Below are 26471 nucleotides of genomic sequence, written 5' to 3' on the forward strand. Positions count from 1 at the left end.
CAGGAGTTGGGGGACATGTTAAGTTTAATATGACTATTATACAACCAAATAGATAATGATCCTGGTATTCAGAGACGTATGGGTTAAAGAGAGTTGAGAGTCACCAGTGTACAGATGGCATTTAAAATCATGAGACTTGATGAGATCATCTGGGGAATGACTGCAGACACTGAAAAGGAGAGGGTCAAGGACTGAGCCTTGGGACATTCCAGCAACAAAAGGTCAATGAAAAAACGGTAGAGAATACTGAGAAGGAGATGCCAGTGAGGTAGGAGGAAAGTCAGAAGGGCATTGGTGCCCTGGAAGCCAAGTGAAGAAGAAACTGTTTTAAAAAGGAAGGTGATCAACTGTGTCAAGACGCTGTTGGTCCAAAGGATTGAAAATTGGTCATTGCTCTGAGTATCTTAATAAAAGTTATTTCAATGGACGGTGAGGAGGCAAAAACCTAACTGAAGTGAATTCAAGACAGAATGGAAAGAGATGGGAGTTGGAGACAACGAGTATAGGCAAGTCTTAGAGGAGTTTTGCTGTAAAGATTAGGGAAACGGTGCTAGGTCAAGAGACGGTTGGTATTTATTTCCACGCTTTTAAGATGGGAGAATTAGCAAGTGTGACGACAGGAACAATCCTGTAAAGAGAGAAAAGGGAAGGGGGGGGGGGGATAACTAAAGCAGTACAAGAGGTGATCGGATTTGATGGGTAGCAGATCCAGAGTCTCTGTCTCTGTCTCCCGTTTCAAAAGTCAGTCCAACGTCCAGCTCCAGCTCGCGAAGTTCTAGTTTGGGCGGCCAAAAGCTGAGGTGGCTGAATGTGTGTCTGTCTCCACAGTACCCTCAGGGCCCCTCCAGAGGCTGCATCGAAGTCAACTTCGATGAATAGCTTTTCTCCATACACCTGCCGACCCTGGCCCAGGGCCCCGCTCTGCGCCAGGTGAATTAGCCCGAAGAGACCCCAAGCAGCGACTACGCGGCTTGTTTCATAAAGGGGGGTGGTCCTAGGCCTGCGCTCTAGGATCCAAACTTTCGAGCGCCAGCCCGGCTCCCTCCCTCGCTCCCCATGGGCTCCCGCACTTCCGGGGTCCAAGCCGGCGGAAGTGGCCCACCTCAGCCACCGTAACCGAAGTCAGCTGATGATAAGTAGTTGTTGGAAGGACTGGGCCAACGCTTGGGGGTGGGCCCGAGAACCGAACTGAGTAGGGATTGGACCAAGAGCTCAGGGGCGGAGTTTAAGAGCGAACTCCAGACGGAAAGCGGACGGAGCTCTAGGAGGCGGGGCCTATTGATGAAGCGGAGCGGTGATTGGGCCGAGGGCGGTGTCAGCGCGACGATTGGGCCGAGCGCTCCGGGGCGGTACTTGAGGGGGCGGTGCCGTGTCGGAAGTCAGAGGTCAGTAAATAGTGGTGATGTCATGCAGGCAAGATGGCGGAAGGGTGAGCCCGTCATCCAGCTCTCGGGCGTTGGGGCCTGAATTCTCCCCGGGTCGGGGTGCTGGGCCAGGGTCCCCGAGGGGAACAAGAGGCCAGCCCGGGAGTGGACGGAGCTGAAAAGGCGGGGTGGAGTCGCAGTGTGAGGGGGTGGGGAAGCGGTCTGCCAAGTCTCGGCCCGCGGACCACATCTGAGGGGGAAACTGAGACCCGATCATGCGCGGGCAGGAGTCGCACCGCAGGGCCGCCAGATATGTCTGTCTTCACAGGGAGGACGTGGGCTGGTGGCGGAGCTGGCTGCAGCAGAGCTACCAGGCAGTCAAGGAGAAGGTAAGCCCGGCGGCGCCCTTCCTCCGCTGGGGCCTCGCGCCGCCTCCTGCGAGCAGGTCCGAGCGGCCCCGCCCAGCCAGAGACGAGGCCCACCCAGGCCTTGCTGTTATCCCCTGTGGGTCTCAGGGAGGACTGACCCCGATTCAGACCGACGTGACACTAGCCATGGTGAAATACAGAATGTTTTAAAGGCTGGAGCGACCTTTTTGTAGGAATCCATAGGAAGGGCAGTTTATTCCAGCTCAGGAAATTCACAGCTTCGTAGAAGAGAGAACCTTTGATCTAGGCCTTGAAGAAGAATTCTTCCAATAGAAACCTATTGCTATAGTCATCCAAATACTAGAATGCCACAGCCAGCACCCTCTGACAGGTCCTGGGTGTACAGATGCTGTCCTGGGCCTCACAAAGCTCACAGCCTAATGGGGAGGCAGCAGTCCCTGTGGGATGAGTGAGCCTTGGCTCTGCCAGTGGAAAAGGCTGTCGTGTGTTTCTGTTCCACTCCATGCTAGTTTGTCAAAACCAGCCCAAGTGAATTGTGGAGAGAAAAAAAAAAAGTTAATTACTGTTTACTTCAAGAAATTGGGGTGAGTCCTGCTTCAGGGCAGACTCCAGGAGGCTTCTGATCTTGGCTAAAATCCATCCTCTACTCTGGCAGCATTTTAATACCTCCTTTAGCCTGCATACTCCTGAATAGCCTCTCAGCTACAGCCTAGCAAATCTGAGAATCCCCTGAGTTGTTTAGGTTGTTGATGAGGACTAAGAGAATTTCACACTGAAGTTCAATTGAGAAGACCTCAAAGTACTGTTGAGCGATCTCCTAGGAGAATCTGACATGTATTCAGCAAGCATTGGGCAAGGACCTCCTGTGTGTTTCCCTTAGGACTGGACTTACCATAACTCATGAAAAGTAGATAGTTGGTTAGCTTCCCATCTTCTTTCTTGAGGAGCTCCGTGTTTTTGAAGCAAGGGTGTGATGTTTTTGCCTTTGACAGTTCCCCATTAGAAAGAGGGAACTTAATTTCTCTCTCAGCTAGTTACTGTCATGTCAACTTGGACAAGTTCTTTAACCTCTCTAGGCCTCAGTTCCTTGCCTGCAAAATGAGAGTATTGATAATACCTGCCTGATAGTACTGTTGTGAGGATTAAGTGATAACGTGTGTAAAGCATCAGGAACAATACTTAGCACACAGTGTGTAGTACACAAACATTAGTTATTTTTATTAAGTGTTGAGGAGGGTGCTGGGGAAACCTCTTAAACACAACCAGTCCATTTTTACTTCAATTTTTCCCTTGGTCTTTCAGTGCTCTCCTGGCCTTGCTCCCTTGCCTTCCTCTCCTGGATCCATCTAGACCACTCAGTTCCCAGGACCTTCAGTTCTCTTGCACCCCTTAGCATACATTGCCCTAGAGACTATACAGTTCTGACATGGTGCTCTAATCTACCTTCCTCTACTCCTTACCTTCTTCTATAGTGTATGTCTCTGTTTGCGTTTACCCACAGACACTCATAGGGTCATATTGCTCTTTGGTCCAACAACAGATTCCCTAACTTTATTTAGGCCTGAGCACCCCCCCAGCATCTTTTTCAGGCTCTGATTTGCTGTTCTTCCCCTTATCTTCAGGAGCTTTCCCCAAACCTAACTTCCCTCAGGTCCTCTATTCACCTACTTCCTCTTTCACTCCTAGGAGACAACCTCACCTCCTACTTTTTATATTTGAGGTCAACAGTATGGTCTTTTCGGGCAGCCCCGGTGGCACAGCGGTTTAGCGCCGCTTGCAGCCCAGGGCGTGATCCTGGAGACCCTGGATCGAGTCCCACGTCAGGCTCCCTGCATGGAGCCTGCTTCTCCCTCTGCCTGTGTCTCTGCCTCTCTCTCTTTGTCTTTATGAATAAATAAATAAATAAAAATCTTTAAAAAAAAAAAAACAGTATGGTCTTTCATAACCACCACCACCCCCCATTCCCTGCAGCCACCACATGTAAGCTTATCTGTAAACACACTCAGCTTCACCTACCACTTTGCCAAATCCAGTGGGTGGTTTTCAGCTCTTATCTTCCAGGGCCTCTCAGCTGCATTTGACACTAGTGATCACTCCCTCTTTCTTGAAACACTACTCCCTTGGCTTTGTGGTATGTTTCTCTTTCAATTCTCCACATCTCCAAGCTTTTCTTTCCTGTTTCATAACTTCCCTTTCCTGTCCCTTAAAGGTGTGATGTTTGAGGGGTTTTGTCCTCAGCTCATTGCTCTGTTCACTCTCCAAACTCTTCCTGGGTGACCTTCTCCATTTTCATAATACCATGACGCCTAGTCCTTTTCTCTGAGCTTTAGTGCTTGAGAATAGCTCCTGCTGGACAGCTATCCCAGATACCCCACTGTCATCACACGTTCTGCATGACCAAAATCATTATCATCATCATCATTCTAAGCCTGCTCCGCCTTCCCCATTTTCTCTCTTAGTTGGCAGCACTGTATCTATGAGGTCCCCTAGTTTAGCAGCCAGTGGCTCTTCCTTGATTCTTTCTTGCCCTCACTCAACATGCCGATTTAATCCCCAAATATACCTTTTTTTGCCTAATATTTCTTGAATTTGTCCCATCCTTTCATCCTGACCAGCTCTATCCTTATTCATATTCTTTTATTTTCTTTTCTGAATTATTATAGCAGCTATTATAGACTGGTTCTCCTAATCTTATCACTTTTTGGACTTATCCATGACATTCAGTGCCAGTCATTAGAGTGACCTATCAAAAATGCAGATCTTGTCATGTCCTACCTCCTTCAAACTCTTTTTTTTTTTTCCTCCTTCAAACTCTTGATGGCTTCCCATCACTCACAGGGCTGACCCAGGCCTACCATAGTTGCCCTTGGCAGCCTCTCCAGCTTTATTCCAAACTATTTCTGCTCTACCTTGAATGTTCATTAGGACTGAAGTGCTCAAAGGCCTCAGTAAACCCTGTGCCCTGCCATGCCCTGGCTTCTTTTGCTGACTACTCATTCTTTTAGGTGCTCAGTCACCAAGTCTTTCCAACTTCCCGATAATACATTGGTCACAACTCTGCTCTTGCACATTCGCCCTGTTATTTGAGCATTTTGCCTGGTGGGCGATGACCTTCTTGAGGGCAGGTACCATGCCTGTTCATATTGATATTGGTCCCCTCAAAGCCCACAGTCTAGTGAGGGAGACAGCCATTCATCAAATCATATGGTAATGGTTATATAATTGAAATAGCCCTGGTACATGTAAATTTAACAAGCAAGCATTCTCTGAGCACTTACTCTGTACCAGGTTCTATGTCACATACTGGGAAAGGATCAGTGAGCAAAATCACAGGCTCTATGTTCACAAAACTCCGTTTATCGGATCCCTGGGTGGCGCAGCGGTTTGGCGCCTGCCTTTGGCCCAGGGCGCGATCCTGGAGACTCGGGATCGAATCCCACGTCGGGCTCCCGGTGCATGGAGCCTGCTTCTTCCTCTGCCTGTGTCTCTGCCTCTCTCTCTCTCTCTCTCTGTGACTATCATAAATAAAAAAATAAAAAAATAAAAAAATAAAAAAAACTCCGTTTATCCAGGAAGTTAGATACTGTATGGGTAATCATAAGCCTACGGCATGATAAATGTTAGAGAACATACAGGTGCCCTGGGAAGCAGGGAGCCAACCTAATCTGAGATGGCATCAGGGAAGCTTTTCTAGGAAAGTGACATTTAAGCATAGATCTTAAGGAAGAACCAGAGTTAACCAGGTGAGGGGGTCTGTTTGTTGTGTTTGTTCACGTATGTGTTTTGAAGAGTTAGAATTGTGTGTTCAGACACCCTGAGGTAGGGAAGATGCTAGAGCATTTGAGGAACTTGCAGAAAGCCAGCTAGAGCTCAGTGAGGGACACAGTGGTAAAGTCTGCCAGAGGTGAGATTATGTGGGCTTTGTAAGTGAAGGTAAAGATTTTATATTTGCTCATAGGATACTGTATAAGCACTGAAGAAGGTAAAGCAGGGCCAACCTGGTCGGCTCTGACTTCCAAAGCTCCTAGCAGTGTCACGAGGAGAATGTAGTAGAGGTATCTGATGCAACCTGCAAGAAATCCACTTAAAAGAGCAGGTTGGCCTAGACCAAGGTGATGGCAGAGTGGATGGAGAGAATTCATAGCTGACCCCTCCATCCCAATTAAGTAATCCTAAGTCTGAAATGGAGACATGATTCCCTGCTCCCAGAGAAGCTTCTGGCTGATAGACAAAACTGCCCCATTCAGAGACTTCCCAGGCTGATGAAAAACAGGCAGTCACTTCCCCAAAGGAAAAAAATCCACCAGAACCCTCAAAAATGCTAAAACAAAACAAAACCCCCATACACACAAAAACAAAACTGCAGCTGATTATCCATCTATAACATGAGAGGGCTTTCCAGGGAGAACACAAAGGTAATCTGGGAAGGTACCCTAGAGTGGGTAAGGGTGAAACAAAGCAGGGAAGACTTAAGACCAGAGCTGAAGGCCTGCTGTCTCATGCCGTCTGAGCATTTGGGTGGGAAGCAGGTCATTCTAACAGAAGCAAAGATCCATTCTGCTGTATGGATGAATAGAATCCTGGAGTGGTAGAACCAAGAAGGCCTTGGAGAAAATCCAATCCATTATTTCTGTCAACACACCCTTTGTTGAATGTAAAAATCACACATCTTTTTACTGGTATTAAATTGTCAAGAATCCCTCGTAAGTGCTTTCTAGACTATTGCTGTTACTAATGGAACATGTTAGTAAACTTTTCCAATAAATTTTACATATTGCCTCATATTTCAACTGAATCTTCCTATAACAAAAAAAAAAAGTAAAGGTAGAAACACTTTCCTTTGATAAAAAAAAAAATCACATCTTTTCTTCATGTTATGTGAAATTCGAAACAAATGTCATGACTTAAGGCATATCAGAGCGATGTGTATCAGACTCTGTTTTGTTTTTAATCTACATTGCCCCTTCCCCAGCCTGCTCTTGAACCACTGACTTAGGCCACCTCCCTCATTTTATAGGAGAAAATCAAGACTAGATGAGAATTAGGTGTGGCCACAGAGCTTTTAAATGCCTGGGCTAAGACTTGTCCCCATTCTCAGAGCAGCAGGAAGTCCCTCTGTACCCTGCTTTTCGGTTATCCCAGGTAATGGACTTGGGACAAGCAGGCATTGTTTCTGTACCTAGGCTTCCTGTGTCACTTGAGTTTTCCATGTGTCTGTCTGGGACAGAAGCAGCCCAGGGCACAGGAACAAAGGGTGGTGGAGCCAGCTGGCCTGTCATCCCTCTCTTGTCTTCCCATAGTCCTCCGAAGCCTTAGAGTTCATGAAGCGAGACCTGACAGAGTTTACCCAGGTGGTGCAGCATGACACGGCTTGTACCATTGCAGCCACAGCCAGCGTGGTCAAGGAGAAGCTCGCTGTGAGTACTGCCTCCACTCTCTGAGTGGCTGTCCTTCACAGCTGGACCTGCCCTGGGACCCTGGTGGGGATGCCCCAGACTTTCTACTATTAAGTGATTCCTTTCCCCATAGGCTTCCACTTTGAATTATGTCTGTCAAGCAAACAAGCTACATAGAATAAGTATTAATAGACTTTCCCATTTCTGTATTGTTTTAGCACGTTTTCCTGTTAACAAAGTTGTTCATTGTAGACAATTTAGAAAATACATGTAATTAGAAGAAAAAGACCTGGAGACACCCATAATTCCATCTCCCAAAGACAACAACTGTTAAAATTTGGGGATATAAAAAAATTGGGCTATATATTTGTTTTTTACATCCACTTTCTTTGTCAAAACTGGAATCAACCGAATATCATGTTTTGTAACCTACTTTCTGATTTAATCAACGCAAACCTTGCTCTCCAGCATCATAAATGGCCTGTTATTTTGTTTTCTGGGTTCAAACAGTTCCAAGTTTCCTACTGTATTTTTTTCTAGTACTATAAACAGAGCCACAGTGAACATTGTGATTGCTAATCTTTATCCTTCACATTTTCTTTATAATAAAATACTGGAAGGGATCATAGGATGAGTACAGTTTTAGGCCTTTTAATATTTATTGCAAAGGTACCCTCCAGAAAGGTTGTGCCAACTTATATTCTTACTGGCCCTATTTTTATTAAAGATGTGTAGCAAAATCTTGTGAGATAGGAGTTAGATTCTAAAGTCAGTGTGAAAAGTGAAAATTGTGTAAATACTGTGTAAAATTTTGTTGTGTAAAATTGTGTTGGATATCTCTGCAAATCTCAAGCTTCTGATGAAATACAATACACAGGTTTTACATGAACAGTTTCTCCTTTAGTATTGGGACAATTGCACTTTCTTCATTTGATCACCAGCTTAACTAGTCACCTTGTGATTAGAGACCATGATATGAAAAACATGTTTTGGAGTTCTTTTAGCCAACCTTATTTGGTTGACTCTTATAAAATATTGTCTGCCTGCTAATCAGAGCTACTGATGAGCATGAATGACAAGTAGTAATCCTGCTAAACTGCTAGAGTCCTGCCAGTAGCAGAGATGCCACTCATTTCTTCCATTTATTTATTCCTTTTTTTCATTGAGCAAATATGATTGTATACCTGTGCTAGCATGTGGCAGGCACTCTGATATATCCCAGGTGTAAAATGCTTGGGTAGCTTCATCAGGATTAAATATTATGGTTTCCTCAAGGTTTTTAGAGCCTGGCCCTATCAGCATCTCATCCCATGTTTGCTTTGAGACCATTTGGACCAGTGTGGCTCAAGCTTGGTGTTCCTCTTGCCCCTTCTAGATGATCCATACATTGGCCCTCAGCTGGTCCCAGGTTTGCCTCTAGGAAGGAGTATCTATTCTCATGCTGTCCATATTTCCTCAACCTTTCATACGAAATGTTCTACTTCCTGAACAATGATGATGATGAACTTGTACTATTACAATACTGCTCTTTAGTAAATGTTTGTTATATGCCAGGCATTGTACATGCCTTATCTTTTTTATTTTTCACAGCAGCCCTCTGAAGGAAGTCTGTTTATCCACATTTTACAGATCGTGAACCAAATTCAGAGAGGTTTAGGTCTCCAAAACCAGTACCTTTCCCACCACTCTGCCCATAGGTCCTCTTCCCCACTGAGTGTGTATGGCATGCATCCTCTCCTACCAGTTTTTGATCAGCCTGACTGGCGTTGAAATTTTAATGAAACAGCCAGTCGAGGAGTTCTACTCTGACTTACACAGGCTTACTGGGGCTGTGTTCCATACCCCCATCTGGTGTATGGAGACCCGGGCTGCCTCTGTCTCTCTCTAGCCCCAGAGATGGGGTGAAAGGCTGCAAGCACTTCCCTACCCACCCCTCACTTTTGCCGCCAATGCCTCACCACTCAGCACCCCATACCCTAGATTGCAGCCTATTCCTGAGCCACTTGTTTCTTCTGCCCACTTCTTTCTGCAGACTGAAGGTTCCTCGGGGGCAACAGAGAAAATGAAGAAGGGGTTGTCTGACTTCCTAGGGGTCATCTCCGATACCTTTGCTCCCTCGCCAGACAAAACCATAGACTGCGATGTCATCACCCTGATGGGCACACCCTCTGGTACAGCCGAGCCTTATGATGGCACCAAGGTATTCATCAGCAGCCTCCCCTGCAGGTGCCTACCAACACTGGCTTCTAGCCTCCCCTGCAGGTGCCTACCAACACTGGCTTCTAGCCTCCCCTGCAGGTGCCTACTAACACTGGCTTCTAGCTTTTTTTGTGTGCACCCACAAAAGTAATGTGTGTTCAGGCCAGAAAGTAAATAAACATATATGACTAAATTGGAGAATTCTTTAAGCAAGGAGATAATGATTCCTAAATCCATAATCCCATCCCTCGAAGACAACCACCAATTTCCTGTTGGTGTCTAACCTCTCATTTCTTTTTGCTTATAAACATTGGTAAGGATAGTTAGAATTTTTTCTTTTTAACCAAAAAAGGCACTTTATACATGCACTTTTATAACCTGCTATAAAAAATATATAAAAAATATTAGCATCTTTCTTAGTCACCATCATTTTAATGTCTTTAAGTCCTTGCAAGTGAAGATAACAATTATTCAGTCATTTCCTTAATGTTGCATACTTGGATTCTTTTCAGCTTCCAGACATAATAAGGAATGCTGTACAGGCATGATATTCCCAACATTGTGGCTAAGGCTGATTTCTAGTGGGAATAAATGTATGGGGGGGGGGGGAGGATGTCTTCAGAGTACCTAGATCACAACAGTCGTAGGATATTTCTTCTACATTTTGTCTTCTCAGCATTACTTGTTATGGTTCATAGAGTGTTTTCTCCTAAATTCACAGTGTGATGTCAAGCAGTTTGGCCTTTGAAGCATTTTGCCACATTGAATTTCCATTCCAAACATAATGATTTTTCAGGCATTATCTTTCAGCACTAGTATTAATACCACACTTAGTGAACATTTGAGTGGAAGTGTGAAGCTTCTTAAATTGTAGGATTTAAAATTATAATAGCAGTGAATCACAAAGCTACTTGCTGAAGTTCTGGTGCAGATAGCCAGCCTTTGCTTCACATAATGCTGAGGAAGGAAGGTGAGATTTTCTGTTTTGGAGTTCCTTAACGGGAACACAGCAGATAATTCATTTGGCAGACTGGCTGTGAAATTAAGAAATTCTTTTTTTTTTTTTAATTTTATTTATTTATTCATGAGAAACACACAGAGAGAGAGGCAGAGACATAGGCAGAAGGGAGAAGCAGGCTCCCCAGACGGAGCCCAATCTGGGACTCGATCCCGGACCCCAGGATCACACCCTGAGCCAAAGGCAGACACTCAACCACTGAGCCACCCAGGCATCCCAAGAAATTATTTTTTTTGTTTATTTGGGGTCTTTTTCTTTTTTAAAATTTAAATTCAGTTAATTAACATATAATGTATTATTGGTTTCATAGGTAAGAGGTCAGTGACTCATCAATCTTAGATAACACCCAATGCTCATTCCATCACATGTCTGCCTTAATGTCCATCACTCAGTTACCCCATCCCCCACCCCCCAAAATTAAGAAATTCTTGATGAATGATTTTAACTTGGGGGAGCTACTTTACTTCAAAATTTGCCTATAAATTTGGACTTTATTAATATATTTGAACTAATGTTTTTCAAATTCCAAATATATATATTTCAAATTTCAAATATAATTCAAAAGCATTTTTACATACAATCTTGTAGTCTGCTTACACTATTTTCTTAGTTCCCAAGGTAGAATACTAGGGAAAGACCATTTTTCTGGAAGCCCCAGTTTTGCACTCCTAGCCTGCTACTCCCCTCTCTCTAGCCAAAGGGTGAGTTGATAAGTGCCCTGTGGGTCTGGCAGCCAGCAGAGGAGAAGCTGGGTTGAGGTTGCCTTCCAGTGGGAATAAATGTATGGATAAAGGACGTCTTCAAAGCATCTGAATCAACAACAGTGGCAGGGTATGTGGCAGAGGGGAGGTGTTTTCTCTACGCACTCTAGAATTTCTGTTCTTTGTTTCTTACAGGCTCGCCTCTATAGCCTACAGTCAGACCCGGCAACCTACTGCAATGAACCAGATGGTGAGGGGGTAGTGGTGAGGGGGCAGGCTTGCAGGGAAGGGAGATGAAGAGGGTCTGGGCTGAGCACCCTGTTGTCTCTGATAGCGTTGGCCTGGCACCCCCTGGTGGAGGGAGCGAAGTGAGGCTAGAGTGCACCTTACATTTGGTGGGATGAATTGACCCCTTTTCCTCCCTCAGCCTGGACTGTGTTCATCCCAGTCTGCAGAGACTTCATGCCACTCCCTCATTCTCCGCTCAGGCCCCTTCCCAGCCCTTCTGCCCCACCTGCCTTCTTTCTGGCATTTGTTGGCCAAACCCCTGGTTTTATCTTGGGCCAAACCCAAGCCAGGCTGGGAACTAGAGCTCAGAAATTAATCAAACCCTCACCCCGGTCCAAACTTCCAGGAGCCTCCTGTTAGGGAGAGAGAAGCAGGAAACTATGAAATAAAGCAATGACAGGAGGGATCTGGTGCTGCTTCCACAGAAGGGCAGCACGCAGCTCAACCTGGGGAACCTAGGATATGACACTTAGGTTGAGGTTTTATGAATGGAATAGAAGTAAACTAATTTAGGGGGCACCTGGCTGACTCAGTCAGTGGACCATGCAACTCTTGATCTCGGGGTTGTGAGTTCAAGCCACACACTGGGCACGGAGCCTACTTAAAAAAGAAAAAAGAAGTAAACATTTTACTTTTAGCAGTGGGGGGAAGGGTGTTCAAGCGTGGCAGCAGAACATTTGAAGTTTTGATACTGAGGAAAGCTGCAGAGGTGCATGTGAAGGAAGGAGTCCATGAGAACTGCCAAGGGTGAGGGGACGGATTGGAAGGGCTTTGAGTGCCAAACTAAGAGGTTTGTATTTTGTTCTAAATGCCACAAGGTAGTGGTTCTTAACCTTTTTTTTTTTTTTTTTTTTAGTTACAAAGCCCTTTAAAAACCTGTTGAAAATGACAAGTTCTCTGCAAAATTTTATAACGCAGTGGGGGAATTCTTTGACCATCTGAAGCCCATCCTTAGATCCTAGCTTAAAAAGCCCTCCCGCACCTGAGTGGCTCAGTTGAGCATCCTACTCTTGGTTTTGGCTCAGGGTTATGAGATTAGGGCCCTGAGATCAAGCCCGCTCTCTGGGCACTCAAAGAAGAGTCTGCTTGTCCCTCTGCCTCTCCCAGCCAGCTCACTTGCTCTCACTCTCCCTCTTTCCCTCTAAAATAAATAAATAAAATCCTTTTTTTTTTTTTTTTGAGATTTTTATTTATCTGTCAGAAAGAGCATGAGAGCATGAGCGAGGGAGCAGCAGGCAGAAGGAGAGGCAGGTGGAGAAAGAGGCAGGCAGAAAAAGAGGCAGGCTCCACGCTGAGCAAGGAGCCCAATGCAAGATTCAGTCCCAGGACTCCAGAATCATAATCTGAGCCATAGGCAGACAACCAACTGAGCTACTCAGGTGTTCCAAATTAAATCTTTAAAAACAAACAAAAAACCCTCCCTAGAGGAGTACCTGGCTTTCTTAGTCAGTGGAGCATGCAATTCTTGATCTCAGGGTCGTGAGTTCCAGCCCCACATTGCGCATAGAGTTTACTTAATAAGAAAAAATATGTACTAAATTAAAAATAAATCAAAAGCCCCCCTCCCCCCCCCCCACACACACACAAAGCCCAAACTAGAGAATTACTGAAGGGTTTTGAAGCCTGAGGTGGTTAGATTTTGCATCTTGTAAAAGACATCAAGCATGGTTGTAAAGGGTAAAATAGAGAAAGACAGAAGATGGGCTGAGTGGGTAGGAGGCTTGATAGGAATCTTCACTCAGAGGTAAAAGCCAGAACCGAGGCAGTGACAGGTGAAATGAAGAGGAAGGTGTGCATATAGAAGACACTGAGAAAGTGGAATCCAGAGTGATCAAATAAAGGAGTTTAGGAGGGCACCCAGGGTTCTGGTGGATAAGTAGGCAAGAGAGCTTGGGAGGGAAGAAAATGAGCATACATTGGGTTTGCTGTACTTGAGCAGGTGGAAGTGTCCAGGGGACACCTGGACCTCTAAATCTGGAGCCCAGAAGGATAGCTGGGGCTGCAAAGACAGACTGAGTTGTCAGGAGAGGAAGAGGTTGAAACTTGTGGTTTAGTGGAGCTTATCTTAGGAGAAAACAGATAATGAGACAAGATAAGGAAAAAGGAGCCCACTGAAGACTGATGGAACAACTGGAAAGGTGGGAGGAAAATCACAAAAGCCTGGGAAGCCAGGAGAGAAAAGGGCATTCACAGGAAAACAGTGGCTCCCAAGATCAGAAGCTGGGTTGGTCACATGAGGGAGGGCAAAGAAGTAGCCTTTAGACTGGCAACATGGGGCCCCTGGGGACCTGAGAATAATAGTTTCAAGTAGAGGAGGGGGTTCGGTAGCCAGGTGGATTGGGCTAAAGGAGGAGCAGGCGTGTGAGAACATGTAGACTGCAGCTCGTTTCTAGAGACCACTTAAGTGCCATGCCATGATATCAGTGGGGCTGCATACCCCAACACCCTTGCTGACCCCCCCATCTTTGGCCAAACAGCTTTGAAAAAAACCTTAAGCTTTCCTCACTGTCCATGTCCAGGCTTAAGTGTGTTTTCTGTAGGCCCAGTGTTCTTTCTCCAGACTCAGGAAAATGACATCAGTGTCTATCCCTCTGCAGGACCCCCGGAACTGTTTGATGCCTGGCTTTCCCAGTTCTGCTTGGAAGAGAAGAAGGGGGAGATCTCAGAGCTTCTTGTAGGCAGCCCCTCCATCCGGGCCCTCTACACCAAGATGGTGAGGGCCCAGCTGGCTGCGGGAAAACCCAGCTTCAGTTTGAGGTGTTGGGAGGTTGGGAGGGACATTTTATTTAGAGTCACTGCAGAATCACCTGGCCCACAGAGCAGTCAGAGATGCTCTGGAGCCAGACCAGCCAGGTCCTGAGCCAAGAAGCCACATGGGCAAAGCTGATTTGCCAAACTTCTGGCAGTCGTGTGAGAAATGGAAGGGCTAGCAAAGCCTGATGAAAATTCTTTTCTTCCTCCTTGGTCAAGTTGGGCCAGGAAGATGGGTCTAGGGATGGAGGGTGTAAATGCTCTGAGGAAAACTGCTTAGCCACTAAACCACATCTGAAATCCAGAGCAGCTGGGAGTAGGCTGATAAGGCTGGGGACACAGACCTTATACAACTTCTCCCAAAGTCTCATCTCCACTGTCCCCTCTCTCCAGGTCCCAGCAGCTGTTTCCCATGCAGAATTTTGGCATCGATATTTCTATAAAGTCCATCAACTAGAGCAGGTATGCTGGCCTGGCCTGGGGAGGTGCTTCACTCGGCCCTTGGGGAAGCACACTGGATTTTGTTGAGGGAAGAAAGGGCACAGGGTACCAAGAACTCTGGGGTCAGGGCCAGGGTCCTGGAAGAGCATGCCCTGACTTCATTGGTTATGTTTTCCCCCACACTCAGGAGCAGGCCCGGAGGGATGCCCTGAAGCAACGGGCAGAACAGAGCATCTCTGAAGAGCCTGGCTGGGAGGAAGAAGAAGGTAAGAGATATTGAGAGGTGATGAGCAAGTAACGGGTCCTGTCCTGCCTGTGGGGACTGTCTGGCTGTTATGTAAGCACTGGAGAGACCTGACACCTAGGGAAATATAGGGCATATGTATACAGTGTTCGTACGTGCTGAGGATAGGCTCAACTAACAAGGAAATGTTTGCCTGGGCTGGTGGAATTCCTGGTTTAGGTACAGAAATCACATGTATCAGGGCAGCAGGATTGTCCTGCCAGCCCATGGACTAGCCACTTCAGAGCCACCTGGGATGCTTATTGAAATTCCAGATTCCCTTCCCCCCGTTCTAAATAAGACTGTGAGGATGTGGCCAAACTTGTTTTTTGCTTCATGCAAAAAACTGAGCCCAGCTTGAACTCATGACCCTGAGATAAAGACCTGAGCTGAGATTGAGAGTGGGACGCTTAACCAGCTGTGCCACCCAGGCACCCCCAAACTTGTATTTTTTTTTTTTTTAACAATTTGGTCTTTTTAAAAAGATTTTATTATTCATGAGAGAGAGGCAGAAACATAGGCAGAGGGAGAAGCAGACTCCCTGTTGGGAGCCTGATGCGGGACTTGATCCCAGGACCCTGGAATCATGACCTGAGCCAAAGGCAGACACTCAACCACTGAGCCACCCAGGCATCCCCCTCACTTGTATTTTTAACAAGCTCCCCTGGTAAAGTCCATGCCTAGCTAAGTTTGGGAACTGTTGGCTTAAGGAAGTAGCTGAGCATCCTCTATGTGGTAGCTCAGCTTAGGATGGTATGTTAGAGCCACCTGCATGCTGTTAACACATTTATTAAGTGTTTTTTTGTTTGTTTGTTTGTTTGTTTGTTTTTATGATAGTCACACAGAGAGAGAGGCAGAGACATAGGCAGAGGGAGAAGCAGGCTCCATGCACTGGGAGCCCGATGTGGGATTCGATCCCGGGTCTACAGGATCGCGCCCTGGGCCAAAGGCAGGCGCTAAACCGCTGCGCCACCCAGGGATCCCAAGTGTTTTCTTTATTTAGAAAAGTTTTTTTTTTCTTTTTTCTTTCTTTCTTCTTTCTTTCTTTCTTTCTTTCTTTCTTTCTTTCTTTCTTCCTTTTTTCCTTTCTTCCTTTCTTTTCTTTCTTTTCTTTCTTTTTTCTTTCTTTTCTTTCTTTCTTTTAGAAAAGTTAAGTGTCTTGTCCAAGATCATACACTGAGGATATAGCAGAACCTGTCCTGAACCCAGAACTGATTCATTGTCAAGTCTTAACTTTCTAATCTATAATGCCATCTTGGGCTGTGTTGCCAGAAGCTGTGTGTCCACCAGACATATGCTAGGCCTCGAGGCTAGGAGAGGCTTTGACCAACAGGGAGTATCTGCAGATGAACCACGATGGGGAGGGGGTGAGGAATCCGGCCCCCTTTAGTCTTGATTAGAGGCTTTGGGAGGAATCTTCAGAGCTCCAAGGTTGTCTTGGGGCTGACCAGGGCACATAGCCCTCTTCCCTTTGCTCTCTCAACAGACGAGCTTGTGAGCATTTCACCCACATCTCCAAAAGAGGCAAAGGTTTCTGTGGCCAAAACTTCCACATCCCCTGAAGGAGGACCTGGCCCCTTGAGCCCCTGTGAAGAGAATCCAGTGACTCCAGCTGAGCCTCCTAGAGAGGTGACTCCATCAGAGAGCAGCGAGAGCATCTCCCTTGTAACGCAGGTTGCCAAACCTGCCACTGCAGCTGAGGCACAAGTGCTGCCCAAGGACCTGTCTCAAAAGCTTCTAGAGGCATCTTTGGAGGAACAGGGCCTGGCTGTGGATGTGGGTGAGACTGGACCTCCACCCCCAGCTCAGTTCAAGCCCCACACCCCTGCTGGCCGTCCCACTGGCCCAGAGCCCAGGCCTCCAGCCAGAGTAGAGACTCTGAGGGAGGAGGTACTCACAGACTTACGGGTGTTTGAGCTGAACTCGGATAGTGGGAAGTCTACACCCTCTAACAACGGAAAGAAAGGTAAGTCAAGGCCAAAGCCCAGAGAGTGGGGGGAGGGGCAGGTAAGAGTTACTACCCCTTAATGCAGCCTTGTGCCCTCACACCTTGTGAGGATTCCAGGAGCAGTTGTCCTTCATTTATGATACTGATGATGATGACAGCTGCTACCTACTAAGGATTACCATATATCATCCATTTAATATATACCTATTTTCTGAAATAAGGGTGCATCTTACAATTATTGGGGTTTCAGGTTCAACAAAATAAGGTTTGTGCCAGGTTAGTGTGATTTATTGCATTTAATTTCTCATTACATCTCACAGCCCAGTGAGGTCAGTATTACTGTCCTCTCTTACAGATGAAGGAAGTGAAACTCAGAAATGTTAAGTAACTTGCTCAAATTCACATGGCCAGGAAGTGGCAGGCCCAAATTCAGACCTGGGTCTCTCGAACTCAGAGCCCATGCCCTTAGCTACCACACTATGCCAGTTTCCATCCATTTGGACAATTCAGCCTGGGTTGGAAATCCCCATGACATTGATTGAAGTCAGGGTCTTCTACCCTGGATGACCTCAGGAAAGTCATTTAGCTTCCCTAATACTGCATTATTATGAGTATGAAATATATATAAACAAAACTTAAATTAGTTGAAAAAAGAACAAAATGAACACTCATGAACTTGTGACCCAGCTTAAATAATAAAACTTTAGTTTCTTATCTGTATAATGGAATTTTAGACTGGAGCCTGTTTATCCAAAGGGAACCTCTCTAATTCCTGGAATTAAAGGACAGTGATAGCTCTGGTGTTGACTTTTTTCCCCACATCCAGAATACCTCTTCAGAGAGAGCTGATTGTCAGCAAGGCTTCTTCTCTCTCTCTCTCTCTCTCTCTCTCTCACTCTCTCTGCTGACACATGGTACCAGTCAGCCACAAAACTTGCCCAGCAGGTGAGCCCAGGCGTGCTGGTGCAGTGAGAGACTGGTTTGCTACCCTAGAAGGGAAACTGGCCCTACCCCACCCATATCCTGCTCCCTGATAGAAACGGTGGGGTTTCCAGTTTCCAACACAATGCTCCCCTTCTGGCTCTGATTCAGTGAGGTCATCCATTGAGCTCCTACCTCTCTTTATGAGACACTGAGGAGGGAGGGGCAAGAGCTGCAGTCTTTATGATGAAGCATGAAGCAGTATGGGACAGACTTGGTGCTGGAGGAGTTCAGAGAAAGAAGGAACCTCCGGGCATCTGCAGTTGTTTCACCGAAGAGACAGGCGTTGTAGAGGAGAGGTGGAGAGTTTGGGGCAGGTGCCGGGGAGTGGTAGTCTCGGCTGAGGGGCCTACACAATCCAGATAGCAGAGGCCACTGAGCACATTGAAGGGGCAGTGACGAAAGCACACTTTGCTTTCATCAGGAGAGGGTGGAACAAGAAGGGTGGATGGGTTAGCTCAGAAGTAGAGCTTAAGGACTTAACCTTATGCCAAACTTGGAAGGTTGGGCTTAGTGTCATAAAGCAGCATGGCACGCTGCTCACATTATATGCCTGATCTATACTAAGAACTTTACATGTGGAGGCTGAGGGCTCAGGCACTGGGGTTCAGACAGTTCTGGCTTCAAATCCCAACCTTGCTCCTAAGCTGTATGGCTTCAGAAAAGTTACTGATCTTCTCTAAGCCCCATTTATTCCTCTATAAATCGAGAGTAATTGTTTCACAATAGGGAAATTTTCAGGGAAGAAATCAGAGTAGAGCCATTCTTTGGGGAAATAATAATAAGGAGCCATCTCTGAGCGCTTTCTATATGTCTGTATAGCTCTGTGCTAAGCACTGGATATGTATGCCACTCAGTCTTCACAGAAGCCTAAGAGATCTGGGTAATTTTCCCCACTTCTTTACTGGAAAGAGAGATCAATCACTTACCTACTAATTATTTGGGAAAGTGGAAAAGGGGGTAATGGACTCAAAAGGCGGTGGAGGTTGCTGGCCAGGTGGTACTAAGGGCCCATTCGAGGTAGTAGTCGTGAATTTTAAAAAGATACCAGTCAGCACTGTATGCAGGTGCAGGCACAGAATAGATGGGGAGTTGGATTGAACCAGGGTTCAAGTTTAGCCCCGGGGAAATTGGTGGAAGAAAAGAAGAGTGTCCACAAGTATAGGCAAGAAGTGATCAGAATAGTGGCTCATGGAATCAGCTGGGGAAGGGAGGGATAGACAGTGAAACAATTGGTTGGTTAGAGAACTGTAGGCTCCATGGGGAATTGGGCTACAGGAGAACAGTATTAGAAAAATGAGTGGTGGGTTGAAATGGGACGAAATGAGATTATGGGGAAACTAGCAGGAGCTCTTCATCACCCTGCTCTACTGCCTCTGACCTACTTAGGGGTTTGCAGAAGACCCACCAGAAATAGTTGTAGTCACTTAGTCAGGGGAAGCCTGGGGTATTGAACTGGGGGAGCACAGTGGGAATAGTAGATGCTAGAGTAGAGAGAGTGAACCTTAAAGAATGAAGGCTTGGAGACAGTGACTCCTTTCCCTCTTCTGTCCATATCCTTAGATGACATAAGAGAATTTGGTCCCTGCTAGCAGCAGAGTCTCTTGGGGTAACCTAGCCACAGGATCTCCCAAGGTTCCAGGGCAGTCATTGTCATTGCAGAGCGGCTTCCCACCTGCATTTTGCCCCAAGATCTGTTTAAGAGACTGGACCAGCAGGGCGGGGGAAGAGAGATGGGGACAGGTCTGTGGCCTGCAGACTAGAAGGAGCCCTGGGCTCAAGGCCCTCCTTCACCAATGTCTGACCTAGGAGTGGCTTTTGCCTCCATTTCTTCTCTGGGGAAGCAGAGTTCCAATTGAACGGAACAAAATGAGCTAAGTGACAGCACTGTGAGGTTAGTAATCACCTGAAAACTCCCCTTTCTTAAAAAAAAAAAACAAACAAACAAACACAGTAAAACTCCATCATGAAAGCTTAAATTGTTTTGGCACAGATCAGTTCTCTGTCATGTGCATAATGGAGGTCTTAGTACTCTTGTCGTGTGACAAGAAAGGATGGTGGGAGGAGGCACATGGCATAGAAAGCCTCAATTCTTATCTTTGCCACTTGAGGCCTTCATTTCATCATCTGTAAATTGGGACTGTTAATACCCACCTCAGAGGGTGGATGTGAAGCACTCCAAAACTGAAAGCTGATACTGTTTTACACCCCTGGAAGGGCTGCCCTAGCATTTAAAGCCTGAAAAAGAGTTTCAAATCCCTAGAGGGCAGCCTGAGGTTAGGGAAAGCCGTCATGGCCACGGCCACAGCTCTGGGATGAGGAATCAGCCAGGATTCCGGCACCTAACCCAGAGGAGCCCTGCACTGACAGATAATCAGGTGCCACCAAGTGTCCAAAGGCATAGGAGACTTAGGTGTGGAGTCTGAAGAACTGGGTCTTGGTTGCCAGTCTGCCCTGGAGGCCTTGGGACCACATGCAACATTACTTACCTCTGAGTCAGTGCCTTTAACAGCCCCTTTTGTTACATTCCCACTATGTGTACATGTTACATGCACCTCACATTGATACCTCTAACCTTAACACTGTTGTATCTCAGAACTGCAGGTCCAGGCCTACAAGGAATCACCCAGGTTCCTATTTATAAGGCAGAATTCTGGGCCACCACCTAGACCTGCAGAATCAGAATGAGGGGGGTGGGGAGACAGGCATCTGCATTATCTCCTCCTGTGGTTCTCTGCAAAGAGGGTGGTTTTATCCTTATTTTATAAATAGACTGAAGCCCAAAATAACTTACCCAAGACTGCACAATAGATAAAAAGTAGGGATTCCACCCAGGTCTGCGTGACTCCAGAGATTTTGATCTTAAGAGGATGCTTGTGGCTGGCCAGGTGGTTAGGAAGGAGAACAGTACAAGACCCCTTATAACAAAGGTAGGGGCAGGGCTTGGGGGGGTTTGTCAGAGCCTGGGTGCCTGCTGAGTAGCAAGCTGAAGAAGCAGCAAGGGATATGTTTACAGGTCATGCCAGTGGGAGATCAGGGACCTACTTCTTCTCTTTTTTTTTTTTTTTGAGAGAGAGAGAGTGCAGTAGCGCAGGTGGGAGGAAGGCAGAGGGAGAAGCAGACTCCCCACTGAGTAGGGAGCCTGCTGCAGGGCTCAATCCCAAGACCCCTGGAATGTGACTCGAGCTGAAGGCAGACGCTTAACCAACTGAGCCACCCAGGCGCCCCAGGGACCTACTCTTTTTAAAGGTGCTTTTAATAGATAAGAAAAAAATACAAAGTAGTATGTGTTCATTTTAGGGGGGAAAACCTTTTAGATTTAGACGCATCTAAATATGTTCATTTTAGGGGGAGAAAAAAAAAACAGGAAAATTACTCCCTGACCTCATTACCTAGAGGTAACTTTTGTTAGTATTTTTGTGGGTATGTTATGCATCTTTTCTCTATGTGTATAAGGATCTGTGAGCGTATTTTTTAATGGAATCACATTGCTAATACACTTTTTTCTGCATATACTTTTTTAAAAAAACTATAGTTTTCTTAGTAATAGCTTTCACATGTACATTTTTTTTAATGCTGCCTATACCAAATATGAATGTTTAGAGCAGTGATTGCTAAACTTAGCAGGCATTAGAATCACCTAGAGTAGGGATTAGTAGACTTTTTCTATATAGGGCCAGATCACAAATACTTTAGTCTTTTGGAACTACTCAACTCTGCTGTTGTTGCAGGAAAGCAGCATGGGCAATATGTAAACAAATGGCAATGGCTGTGCTCCAAAATGTAATTTCCCAAAACAGGCAGTAAGCTGGATTTGGTCCACACACCATAGTCTGCCAACCCTAGTTTAGAAAAAGGGTCCATGAATATTTTATTGAGCCCAGACTCTATATTCGAAGTAGTTGGCAGACATAAGAAAGGAAAACAAAGATCCCTGCCCTCAGGGAGCTCACATTCCAGTTCTTCTATGAGTAGACAATAAGCACACTAAGTCTTATGATGTGACATATTTGAAGATTGATAGAATGGAAAAAAAGAACAAGGAGAGCAGAGTGAGGGGAGTGGGTTGTAGTTTTTTTTTTTTTAATATTTTATTTATTTATTAATGAGAGACACGGGGGGTGGGGGGCAGAGACACAGGCAGAGGGAGAAACAGGCTCCATGCAGGGAGCCCAACGCGGGACTCGATCCTGAATCTCCAGGATCAGGCCCTGGGCTGAAGGCAGCGCCAAACTGCTGAGCCACCCGGGCTGCCCTGGGTTGTAGTTTAAAGTAGAACAGTCGAGGTAGGCCACAATTAGATGGGAGGATTTGAGCAGGCTGTGAAGAAGGTGAGGAAGTTGGCCCATGGGTGTCCAAGGAGAGAGTTCTAGGTACAAGGAACAGCCCATCCAAAGGCCCTAAAAGCGGAAATGTGTCTGGTGTATTTCACGAGGAGCAAAGTCAGTGAAGGTAGAATGGAGTAAGTGAAGAGGAAGAGAGGTTCATTGTTTATGTCTTCTGGAAGATTTCTATGGCTCTGGGGAGCCTCTGGGCCAAAGTGCATCTTCACTAAAGTAGCTTCCTGTTTCTTAACAATTCTAGACTATTTTGCCATGTGTATAAGTGTTCTGCAGTCTAACGTTTAAGAGGCACATAATGTTTTATCATGTGACTACACCATTTATTTATTTTTGTAATTCCTTATCAGTGAACTGTCAAGTTGGGTTTTTAAATTTTCATTACTATAACAGCACTACAATGAACCTCTTATTGGCTAAGTCTTTGACTGAATCCAGAATTTTCCCTTAGAATAGATTCCTTTTTTTTTTTTTAATTTTTATTTATTTATGATAGTCAGAGAGAGAGAGAGGCAGAGACACAGGCAGAGAGAGAAGCAGGCTCCATGCACTGGGAGCCCGACTTGGGATTCGATCCCAGGTCTCCAGGATCACGCCCTGGGCCAAAGGCAGGCGCCAAACCACTGCGCCACCCAGGGATCCCTAGAATAGATTCCTAAAAGTGGATTCACTGAGCCAGAGTGAGAATAGAATGTAAGACCTTTGATTTATATTTGCCAGCCCCTTTTAAAGAGTGCTATCACCGCCAGCTACAAATTGTTCATACATACCCCTTCCTGCCTTTCACACTGTGGATCATGATTCCAGGCTCAAGCACAGATATCAGCGAGGACTGGGAAAAGGACTTTGACTTGGACATGACTGAAGAAGAAGTGCAGATGGCACTCTCCAAAGTGGATGCCTCTGGGGAGGTAAGTGGGCCTGGCCGGCCTCAGGGAAGCAAGCCCAGTGACCCCAGTATCTGAGGATTCTCCCCATCAGGCCCAACTGTCCCTTCAGAGTGGATCCCTACTCCTTTCTGAGATGGCAGCTTCAGGAAGGGTGCTGGGACCTCCCACTCAGGCCCTGAACAGTTCCGATCAGCAGGCTCTGCTTCCCCTCAGTTCCAGGTTGGATGGTGGGAGAGTTTCTGACATTAGCTCTGCATGAAAGTCACGTGAGGAGCTACTAAAAAATGTAGACTCCAAACCCCACCCCACATCTTCTGACTCATGGTCCCCAGGGATGGGACCTGAACAGATTTCTGGCTTTGGGGCAAAAGACTGTGATCTAGGGCAAGTCACTTAACCTGAGCCTCTGTTTCCTCATCATTGAACTGGTCCTAGAAGCTTGTAAGCTGTGATAGATAATGCACGTAGACATGTTAGGCATTGTGCCTAGGACATGGGAGGACTCAGTGAACATTACTAAAGCCCCCACAAAACCCAGTCCAGCTAAAAGCTCAGAGGCCTTACTACTCTTACTCTTCATTACCTGCTAGAATCAGGAGTGGGTCATTTTGAATGAAAGGCAGGGAAAAAAGCTCTCACAGATAAGAAGTGACAGGACTGAGGGTCCAGCCCAAACATTTGATTCAAGTCAGTGTTTCTTCCAGTGTCACACAAGAACCACATGATCCTTCCATCATATAGCTCATGAATCTGCTATATGAGGTGAACAGATTAGAGAGACAGGCAGGGCCTCATTTTTCATACTGGAAAACAAGCCTGGGGAGAGATAGAGGCCTACCCAAGAGTCTTTGGCTCCTGTGACCTCACTATATCCAGGCTGAGAAGGCCCATGATCACCTATCATGTCACAGGGGCTTGATTTCTTTCTGTATCTTCATAGCCCTCTGTAAAACCGGATGACCATATACTTCAGCAGAGTCATTTTATAACCTATCATACCAGGGATCAGCTGAGAGCAGGCCACTAGAAAGTTCCCTGGGGAGACTTCAGCTGTTGGGAGTAGGATGCTGGAGCCCCTAATGAAGACGCTGTGAACACCTGCAGTGCAGTGCCACCTTACATCTCATCACAATGCCACTCTCAAGTTCTCCTTAAGGGACTGACCAGCTTGGTTCCTAGAGACAGGGTGTCCCCTTCTAGAACCTTTTCTTTAGTTCTGGAATGATCAGAGCAGCAGACCTGCCCCTTAGGCAGAGGGCAGCTCTGCTCCCCAGACACACTCCTTAAGACAGTGGTTCACTCTCATAGAGGGCAGGAGGGTATGGCTCAAGGCAGGACTTGGGCATGGGGTGGGGGTGGGCTGCTGTTTGGGGGAGGGCTATCCAGAAATGGAGGCAGCTAGGGGAGGTGGGGTCTGGGCTTGACTCAGAGGAGTAAATATGTGTTTGTGCTCTCCATTATCCCCTCCTGTCTGCAGCTGGAAGATGTAGAGTGGGAGGACTGGGAATGAGGGGAGCCAGAGCGTACAGCTCCCCCACCCACAGAACCTCCTACCCCTTCGCTCGTCTCAGCCCAGCCCTGGAAGACACTGACTGAGAATGTTTCCCCAGTGGCCTCTGTCAACCAGAGTTCTGGGCACAGATTCTGGGTGGCTCCTTGCTGGTCCTTTGGGCCTCTGCTCATATCTGGGAAGGGGCTCACTAAATCCAAACCAGAAACTCTGCCTTGTGCCAACTATAGGATGATTCAAGGGGGAGGAAACCTACCCCCGACACCAGAAGAGCCTACATTTCTCTGCTGAACACCCACTGTTCTTGGGGACTCTTGCTGGGAAATCCCAAGGGATAACTCTAGCCCTTCTACCTGTGTAGACAGACGCTAAGCACCAGTCTCTTGGAGGAAGCTGAGACAACACTCTGTCCCATCCATAAGCAGGCAAGGAAGGTCATCCCACCTGTCCTTGACTAGACAGGGATGGCTAGCACATTTTGGTTCCTAGCCCAGTGAGTAAGAGGCATTCGTCTCTGGGAAACTTGCCTCTCTTTGGGGATCTCCCCCTCCCAGGCATTTTCCATTCCCAGAAAGGTTCCTTGTGGTTCCGAATCTAGAGACCAAACCCTGAGTCCCCACCTCCTTCCTATTGTCCAGCCCAGGCTGGTATGTCCCCAATGCCTCTCCCAGGGCTTCTTCATGTTAAATGCACCCAAGTCCTTAGCCCAGCTGTGCCACCTGCAAGAGTCTGCTCTTGCATTTCTTCCCCTCCCCAAGAAGGGAGGGGGTCACTTCAGGCCCTTCTGTGCATTGCCTGGCGGGATACCTTGTCCAACCAGCTACCCACCTCGACCTCCCCGTAGCTTAGGACACAAGCCAGCTACCAGCGGTACAGAGCAGTGATCAAAGCCGAGTACTTACACCTCTGGTAAGCCCAACTTCTCCACCTCAACCCTTCTGCTTCTTGAAGGGATATGCTGGGGGTGAACCTCTTGAGACTCTCATCAGGCTTCTGCAAAAGCTCTTCCTCCTGAAGACAGACCCAGTCTTTGTGGCTCTCACCCTCCACTCTGATAAAGCTGTTCCTCTCTTGGGGGAATGAGGGGCTGCAGGAATTCCTGGAGACCCTGGTGCTTCATGATGCTGCTCTGGTGATTCTTGTACATAATCTGGTGTATTCACCAATGATTTAAAGGGATTGTGGTCAGATATGCCAAGAGAGTGGTGGTCACTTCCACTTCAAACCTTCAGTGAGGGGGTGGGATGTAAAGAATGTTGAATCTTTTTTTTTTTTTTTTTTTTTTTGACGGGATGGGGTTCTCTTTGTAATTACTTCTTTAGTTTAATTAACCTTTTGGTTGTTTGTGCAATATTATATATTTTAAATTATAATGCATCTCCCCAGAGTATTTTGTAGCCAGGAAAAGAAAAAAGGAAAAAAAAAAAAAAAGATTCTAACAGCTGTTAGTTTTGTAATTAAAAAAGAAAGAAAAAAGAACTTTGTCCTGAACCTTTTCCAGACTTGCCGTTAACAGCATTAAAGAGATTCAAAGAAGCTGGAAGGGTGTCTGGGGGTCTCTTCTTGTCCCCAGCAGCAGCTGCGCTGGAGGCAGGGCCGGGCAAACACAGAATGCAAAGTGGCTTCTGCGTGGAGCCTAAGGAAGGGGCAGGGATGGCAGGAGGAGCGGTCTGAGTCACGAAGAAGTCCCTCATCCTTACTTACCTCAGACACAGCTTAGACCCTGGGGTAAGGCAGGGAACGGCCCCCAGCAGGCCTCCCACCAAGACAAGGAGTCATCTCTGCATTCCCAGTGCTTCTGCTTTTATTTGGAAAGGAAGTTACAACAGCAGTGGTTCCACTGCTCTCGGTCACTTTTCTCTTCTCCTCCCCCACCCTGTGTACGATTCTGGGGTCTATTTTTAATTAACTTGAGTGAAACACCTGTGTGAAAATCACTTGTTAGCTCTAATAAAAGGGAAGTCTGAATGAG

At 46.5% G+C, this 26471-nt stretch overlaps 1 protein-coding gene across 2 annotated transcripts; it reads left to right on the forward strand.

The window, feature by feature from the left end:
* Positions 1-1373: 1373 nt before the first annotated feature.
* BSDC1 (BSD domain containing 1) lies at positions 1374-26471 on the forward strand. Of its 2 annotated transcripts, XM_026014588.2 has the most exons (11): positions 1374-1429; positions 1693-1753; positions 7054-7170; positions 9182-9349; positions 11263-11317; positions 13953-14068; positions 14500-14568; positions 14735-14813; positions 16317-16796; positions 22907-23010; positions 24467-26471. In XM_026014588.2, exons 1-11 carry the CDS (start codon positions 1419-1421, stop codon positions 24497-24499), a joined length of 1293 nt encoding a protein of 430 aa, XP_025870373.1. In that variant the 5' UTR covers positions 1374-1418; the 3' UTR covers positions 24500-26471. The 2 variants fall into 2 exon arrangements, with proteins under 2 accessions (XP_025870373.1, XP_072606489.1); XM_072750388.1 differs by lacking the exon at positions 1374-1429 and having other exon boundaries at positions 1557-1753.

Source organism: Vulpes vulpes, chromosome 2 (genome assembly GCF_048418805.1).
Source record: "Vulpes vulpes isolate BD-2025 chromosome 2, VulVul3, whole genome shotgun sequence".
In the NCBI taxonomy this organism is placed as follows: domain Eukaryota; kingdom Metazoa; phylum Chordata; class Mammalia; order Carnivora; family Canidae; genus Vulpes; species Vulpes vulpes.

Bases quoted from the DNA above. Each gene is read 5' to 3' on its own strand.
- BSDC1 (XM_072750388.1), top strand. From the start codon at position 1,640: ATGCGCGGGCAGGAGTCGCACCGCAGGGCCGCCAGATATGTCTGTCTT. The intron at 11,318-13,952 runs GTGAGGGGGTAG...ATCCCTCTGCAG, and splicing joins CTACTGCAATGAACCAGATG to GACCCCCGGAACTGTTTGAT. The intron at 23,011-24,466 runs GTAAGTGGGCCT...TCCTGTCTGCAG, and splicing joins AAGTGGATGCCTCTGGGGAG to CTGGAAGATGTAGAGTGGGA.